Source organism: Solea solea, chromosome 6 (genome assembly GCF_958295425.1).
Source record: "Solea solea chromosome 6, fSolSol10.1, whole genome shotgun sequence".
Classification (NCBI taxonomy): domain Eukaryota; kingdom Metazoa; phylum Chordata; class Actinopteri; order Pleuronectiformes; family Soleidae; genus Solea; species Solea solea.
The window spans coordinates 31086352-31094277 of record NC_081139.1 but is presented as its reverse complement, the minus strand read 5'-3'; the positions used below and the strand labels follow the sequence as shown (position 1 = coordinate 31094277).

Genomic DNA, 7926 nt, shown 5'->3' with positions numbered 1-7926 from the left:
AACAGTTGAGGAGAGAGAGGAGGGAGAGAGAGAGCGAATGTTACGACGGACAAGTGCAGTATCTGATGAGATGAGATCATCAGATTGGGAGAGTGGGAGAGAGTAGGATATGAAGAAATGATCAGAGACATGAAGTGGAGTTACCGTGAGGTCGGAGGTGGAACAGTTTCTGGTGAAGATGAGGTCAAGGTGGTTGCCAGCTTTGTGAGTTGGTGGAGAAGGAGCAAGTGAGAGAGAAAGAGACGAAAGTAGAAGAAGTAGATCGGATGACTTCTCTGACTGGATGTTGGGTCACCAAGAAGAACAAGTGGTGGGCCATTTTCTGGGACGTTTGAGAGGAGGACATCTAGTTCCTCCAAGAAGTGTCCCAATGGGCCTGGTGGACGGTAGATGACTGGGTGAGTTACAGTTACAGCATGAAATTCAAACGACTGTGAAGAGAAGTGTGGCAGTGGGTAAAGAGTGAAAGTCCAGTTGGGGTTGATGAGCAGACCTGTCCCGCCACCTCTTCCAGTGGATCTGGGTGTGTGGGAGAAGGACTGGGCGGAGGAGAGAGCTGCAGGGGTGGCTGTGTTGGAGGGTGTTATCCAAGTCTCAGTGAGAGCAAGGAAGTCCAGGCATTGCTCAGTAGCAAAGCCGGAGATGAACTCAGTCTTGCGGGTAGCTGACTGGAAGTTCCACAGGCCCCCTGCGACAAGTTGTTGGATGTGTGTGGAGCGGGTGGGATAGATAAGTGAGGACAGGTTACGGTGATGCTGTGAGTGAATGTGAGGTTTGTAATATCTATGAGAAGAGACATGAACAGGAATGGAAAAAGTGCACATATGTGAAAGGTAGAAAACAATTGCAGACAGGTACTTAGCCTCGTTAGTACCTGTTAGACTCCGGTTTAGACTCCTTTGTCTTTGTCTTCCTGAGTCTTTGTCTTCCTGAGTCTGCTGCTGAAGCTGCCGCTTCAAAGTGAGTGCTGCTTTTTAAAAGACACCTGATTAGGGGCTGATTGGTTACAGCTGTGTTGGCCACTCCCCTGTAGCCAATGAAACCTCACACCTGGTGATGGTGATGGCTCAATAGAAACTAGGTCAAAGCAGCAACAATAACAACTTTCTCTTTGACCTAGCAGACAAAATATCAACAACAAACTTTCACCTTAACTAAACAGACAAGTCAAAAGTCAAGAAACCCAGATAGATACAATAGCAGTTGATGAAATAGCAACCAAATAAGAAAGACCTACAGAAGTGATACTTAGCTTAATTCCAGTAGTCCTATGAGATACCCAGAATACCCATTGATTTCAGATACCCAAAATCAATCTTCTGTTTAATAATATGATATTGATTCATAAAACTCATGATTGATCTCTTAATACAAACCTTTTACTGAGGCGAGAAGGCTTTAATCTCATTAATCACACAAGATTGAGGTTTGGCCGTGTGAAGAAGACGTTCGTGGAAAGAGTCAACAACAAATACTAATTTCTGATTGGCTGATAGGTCGCTAATTCAAGACAGCTGTATGAATGAACATCATGGATTCATAGATGACTCATTCATGTGCAGTACATGTCATGTGTGGTGTGTGAACTTATTGTCTCACGCTCTGTTCATTTGTTAATTACATGTTAAATAAATACCTGTAATGACATTTATGATGTATTCTACCTGTCATGTGATCAGTTCAATAAAAACTACATTAATGTCACTGCTTTGGATTCTGTTGTTTATGTGAACACAAATCTTTCTATAACAGTTTTAATTCTGTAAAAAGGTTTCCATGAGAAACTAAGAGAGCTATTGTAATGGAAATATTCCTAATTACATTGGAATTGAATCAAATTTAATTGAGACCTTGTGAAATCACATTTTATAAATATAGTGCATTTTAGCTACAGCATACCATGATAATCAAGGTCCAGTGTATACTGGACATTTAAGGTCAAGAAAAATAATTGAAGATCAAATGGATTTTAATGAATGGACGATGATTTGATGGTGTTTTTTTAAGCCCAGAATGAGTTCATATGAGCGCTACGGAGGCACCATGTTTTTACAGTGGCCTACAATGGACAAACTAAACATCTTTTGACTTTTGATGCTAACTGAAGGACACATGCATTCTTTTTCTAGAACTCGTTTTACACGTTTCATCTGAGATTGAAGACAAAACAAAGTTTGTTACAAACTGAACATGTGTATTGTGCAGACAGTAAATACAAAGGGATTTCTGTTTGAAGAACGTTTACACTGTTGATATGAAATGAATTCATCAGTGGAGTGGCACTGGTTGACCGTCACATGCACAAAAAAAAAATCTTTCAAAAAACAAAAGAAAACAAAAAAAAAGGAACGACGTCGCTGCTCTTCTGTGACAGGGTGAAGTGAGAGTCATGATTCCTCTGAGCAGAAGTGGAGCTCACTACATGTCCACTGGTGGCTCAGTTTCCAGAGACATAGCCTCCAAGGGTGACTGGGACCCTGATATCAGGACACCCACTGACTGTGGGCCAGGGTCCAGGTCTTCACTGACACAACCAGGTTTCAGCAACTCTTCACAGAAGAAACCTTGCTAAGGCCGGTGGAACCTGGTGAACGTTGGTTAAAACAGTGTTGTATTATTATCACAGTAGGCTGCACTCTTAAAGAACATCATAATGACACAGCCATCAACAAGTCACTTTCTCATCTCCAGGACCTGGTTTCAGGTTAAATTCAGATCACCATTGTGTAAGTGAGTGTTTAGCACGACCTTCCTGAGACATGATCTGTGAACAACAGACGAGAAAGTACTGACCTCGTCAGATGTTTGCTCAAAGAGTGAACTTCCATCTCATGACTTTTAAACTCGTTCAGCTCCTTTCGTATCGCCGCCTGCAGGAAAACAGACAAACAAGCAACATCAGGCGTGAGCCGGGGTGATGAAAGGTAGCAGTGTAGTGTCTGTTGTTTAAGTAGAAACAGGAGAATATGGAAAACCAACGGTTAGATTAGTAATGACATTTAATATCTATTTATCGAAGCTTTATATGTAGAACCCAGAACATGACATTTTTTGGTACCAACCAGCAGACGTTTGAAGCCTCACTGTTACATTTCTGTTACAGCGTCCACTCATAAGAAATCTTTTTGTTTTTCTCTGGAGTTTTCTCCTGAAAGAGACTTGTCTCTCTGTGGATGTTTATGAGACTCCAGCACTTCCTTTACACAATCATCAAATCCATGAGGTACTGTATTTAAGACGCTTGGTTGAGATCCTTTTTCTAAATGATTATTATTACTTTGTCATGTGTGACTATGTCTATAATGCAGCGTTTCCTCTACATTCATGAAGGAGTGACGGGCCGCCCATCCTAAATCCTCGCTGCACCAGCGCCACGGTCAGGTACTCACGAGTTCTACGGTAAACTACAGATAAATATCTTGCTCAGTATCTACTCTTGAAGAGAGAGACGCCTGATGAAGATGAAGAATAATTACTTTTACATTTACTGTTCACACTTGTAATCAGATGTGATGTAAGTGTAAATGATGTGACGTTCATGTTTTATGTAATCGTATAAGACAAGTAACATTAGACAGAGAGGAGCAGACGAAGAAAGTGAAGGAGAGCTGAAGGGAAGCACAGGCCACTCATGGCTCTACCACAATGATGATGGTAAGTGTTGATCAACCTTTTTTAACATACATGTCAATACTTCTGTTCAATAAATAAAAAATAAAATTATAAATAAATTCAGTGTATTTCCATTGTACGAGCAATTATCAATAATGCCATCTCTTCTATAAAAAAAATAATTGTTCTGAGCCTGGGTGCAATCTTTGCTACTGATTATATATATACATATATATGTGTGTATATATATATACATATATATATATATATATATATATATATATATATATATAAGCCATTCAGTAAATAGGTTGTTTTGTTAGCTGCTGGAGGAAACACTGTTGTTTTTTGATGGTTGAATTTTGTGGGGGTTTTTTTAACACAGAGAATATTGAAATTCAATATTCATGTAATATCTGTCCTTCCCTTTAACCTTCAACTGGCCTCTATTTACTAAATAAAATGGAATAAAGAGGAGGAGACCGACCAAATGTAAGTTTTCTACTATTTTAATCATGAAAATTCCAGTGCTTTGTCAGAGGTGTCGTTTTATCTACCTTATCAGCAGCTGACAGTCTGGTCCAGGGTTTGTCAGCTCGCCTGTCATAGTCCTGAGCTTTGGCCACTTCCACGTAGTCACTGAAGCGGATCAGGATCTTTCTGTCCCGCAGTTCGTCCACCGTCGGCCGCTGGTTCAGCTGGAGGACACACATGGATGTCAGTGGCTCTCCTCAGCTCATGACAGCATTTAAAGCACGAGTGCAGCACATTTATCTTGTATTTTGTATCCAAACAACTTCACAGTCGGCACTGCACACACTGGTGTCCTCAATAAGTCAACTGCTGAGTCTGAGACCTGTGAGGTGACCCGGACAGTTCACAGACAGACAGACAGACAGACAGACAGACAGAGTCATGTAAAGGGACAGGGTTAATATGAGATTAAACTGAAATAGCTGTGTACCTTTCTGTTCAAACGCTGTTTGATTTCTCTCCTCTCCTCCTGCTCTGTCTGGTCATTTCTCTCTGTTGAAACAAGGAAAGAGATAAAAACATGACCCTGGAATGGACTGTGTTTCCCACAGTGGTGAACAGCTGCTCACTGTGTGGACTCGTAAACTAGCTGGATGGATCAGAACACCACAGGGAGTGATGAAAGGTCACTAGATGTAATGTAATCTTAATCATTCCCCAACAAATATTAAAGCTTTTGAACTAGAGCTGCAGCTTAACATGAGGCAGACTGGTCACCATGTCAGTTAACTGTTAACTTTGGGTATGACACATTCTGTCCCCGGGACGTACGACAGTCTTCCTCCTCATGTGCAGCATCTACAGCTGTTTTACACCACAGCGTTATTAACACTGAGTGATATTCATGATACAGCAGCACAGAGCTTTGATTCACAGACACACTCACATACACACTCACTGACATCAGTGATATCTGTACAGTCGGACTTGGTAAAAACTGAATTTTAGCGCTGGGTGTCGCCACCAATTTCCTGAATCCATTTGATTCTGATTAACAAGGTTTCAATTGGATTTGATCAACATCGATCGATTTGATTCAATTCGGAACATTTCAGTTACAATACCACTCTTATTATTTTTGTTATGAAAACATTTTTACAGAATGAATACTGTTAATTATACAAAGATTCCTCAGAGCTGGCATATGGAGAATATTTGTGTTTACATTAATAACAGAGTCCGTGTGTGTGCCCTCTGACTCGCGAGCACGTTAGACTCCTTGGTCCTTGTTTCAAGACGGGTCAGGTGTGTCGCCGCAGACCCCTGGCGTAAATGTTAGAATGAAGCAGAGAATTTGTAATGTTCATAAAATGCTCCCACTCCTATTGAAGCTTATATTTGATGTTGGTTTTATTAAAGAGGCCACAGCCCGGAAGTGCCAATTAACGCTGCATTTGGATGTGTATCTGCGTCATTACCTCGTCTATGAAGCCCTAAATGTCCATAACAATCAGTTCAGCCACTGCTGAGAGCGCAGGGTTTCATTGTTTTCCGGAGCGCTACAAAGCAGCAAGGCACTATGTTGACTAAATACGTCTCTGGCGAATTTCACCACTCCTGTAAACAGCAGCCCCACCTAGTCCGGGCACTAGAGTCCGGGCACATCCGGTGATGTACTTTCAACCGTAGAAGAAGAAGAACTACTCTCGTTATGGTTGAGAACATGTGGAAAAAAGGTTCAGCGAGTGTTTGTGATAAACAAAACCAGACGCTCCACAAGCTCCCGCCAATGAGCAAAGAGAAGCTCAGTTGATATCTTTCATATTTGATGGGAATATCCCTGCTACATTTCCCAAATACCTCCATGTATGCAGCAACCACTTCACGGAGGATTGTTACACAAACTTAGGGCAATATAAATCAGGACACAGCACCAAACTTCACCTAAAACAATACGTATATTACAATATTTACAAACTGTAAAACTGTCTTTGTGTGCTTGTTCTGTTGTTTAGCTTTAGCGATAGTCGGCTACAGGCTAAGCTACACGCTCATTTGCATGTATGTGTGTTTATCATCTCAGTAACCACAACGTTATCCAAGCTCCAGGCGTCCTGCACCATAAAAACTACTTCATGTTTGTAAGTACACCTCCATATCTCACATAGAAGTGAGACAGAACCATCCTATGGCCTCTGTTAGGTGGAGAATTTATTAGTTGAGTACTTTAATGGTGTATTTCCACCGGCTCTACTCACTGCGCCTCACCTTTAAGTAGCGTTTCCATTACATGTTTCCACTAGTATAGTACCTGGATCTCTCAGTCTCCACAACTCAACTAATGAATGTATATGACATAAAACAATGAAATGCAGGAAACCAACCAGCTGAAGTCAATCCCAGGCTGTCATCCACTGCTTCTAATTAATCTGAGGTTCTCTGAACCAGTAATGGTATCTCAAACCACACCTACAAATACACCTCTTATTTTACCAATAGACAACTGAAAACCTCCTCCTCTACCAAGGCTGCAGCACGACGAACTGTGAGACACTTTTTATTATTAGATGTAGTTTCTTTGTCCATATGTTGTTGTTTTTACACATCGTCATAGCGACCTGGTGGGACTGTGAGAAAAGTAATTTCATTTGCTTTTATGAGGAAATGATAAATCTATGAAATGTGTAACAGAACTTTGTGTACATCATGTTCTCTGTGTCTCTCAGGAAGACTCAGGAAGACTCAGGAGGACTCAGGAGGACTCAGGAGGAGTAGGAGCTGCTGTTCAGAGGAGTGGTCTGATCTGGTCGTTACGTCACGAGCAAGCACTTTTCAGATCCTCTGAGGAGAGTTCAGGAAAACTCAGCAGTGGCTCAAGTGTTTGTTATGAAACTTTAGGACTTCATAAACCAGGTAATGATGCAGATACACACAAAAAAAGAATTGTTAAGTGGAGTTTGTGGTCTATGGTCGCTTTAAATTTAACTCTTTCAGATATATTATAACACTAACCCAAGAGTTTAATAAACCCTGGTTTACTGTTAAATAAATGAATGAATGAATGAATGAAACAGCAATAGTTGCTGTGCAAACAGAAATCTTATTTTGAAATAATCAGTTAATATAATATTCCATTACTTTAAAGTCAAATAACGTTTCATAGGAACTTTACACAATTACTATTCAAATGTTTTTGTCAATAAATGAAGACTCTTGGATCACATGCGTGTGTAAGAACAAACACTGATGTGTGAATGAATAAACATTGATCAGTGTGTCAACTTACGTTTTAAGATGTTGCGACTCTCCAGCTCTTCCACCGCCGGCCTTTGGCTCAGTCTCCTGCGGAAAAACACTGGGATTACGTTCTGGAACATATCTTTCTTTTCTTTTTATAAAAGTCTTTAGGTCTTTCACTTCCACTACAACTGTGGATGAATGTGTGAGTCCAGAACTGGACTGATTTAAGGATCCACATCGGCCAAAATAAAGTCAGGCTGTGCGTTTACCAGCACGCGTCTGAACCAGTCTAATGCAGAAAATTTTCCTTTGAAAAGCGGGATTTGGTTGGTTCCTAGTTAGCGATAGAGGCACTGGTCATAGTTCCAGTGTCAGTCTCTGAGAGCTGGACCTGGACATAATACCTCCATGTATGCAGCAACCACTTCACGGGGGATTGTCACACAAACTTGGGGCAATATAAATCAGGACACAGCACCAAACTTCACCTAAAACAATACGTATATTACAATATTTACAAACTGTAAGACTGTCTTTGTGTGCTTGTTCTGTTGTTTAGCATTAGCGATAGTTGGCTACAGGCTAAGCTACACGCTCATT

At 40.9% G+C, this 7926-nt stretch overlaps 1 protein-coding gene across 2 annotated transcripts in view; it reads right to left on the bottom strand.

Annotated features, from left to right (window-relative positions):
- Positions 1-2179: 2179 nt before the first annotated feature.
- phactr3b (phosphatase and actin regulator 3b) overlaps positions 2180-7926 on the bottom strand; it is a 46096-nt gene continuing 40349 nt past the window's right edge. For both annotated transcript variants that reach the window (XM_058630691.1, XM_058630692.1), the window contains exons 9-13: positions 7373-7428; positions 4577-4638; positions 4170-4310; positions 2794-2870; positions 2180-2584 (exon numbers count right to left, since the gene is read on the bottom strand). In XM_058630691.1, coding sequence (XP_058486674.1) covers positions 2569-2584; positions 2794-2870; positions 4170-4310; positions 4577-4638; positions 7373-7428 — 352 coding nt within the window. In that variant the 3' untranslated portion in view covers positions 2180-2568. The remainder of the gene's footprint in view (positions 2585-2793; positions 2871-4169; positions 4311-4576; positions 4639-7372; positions 7429-7926) is intronic.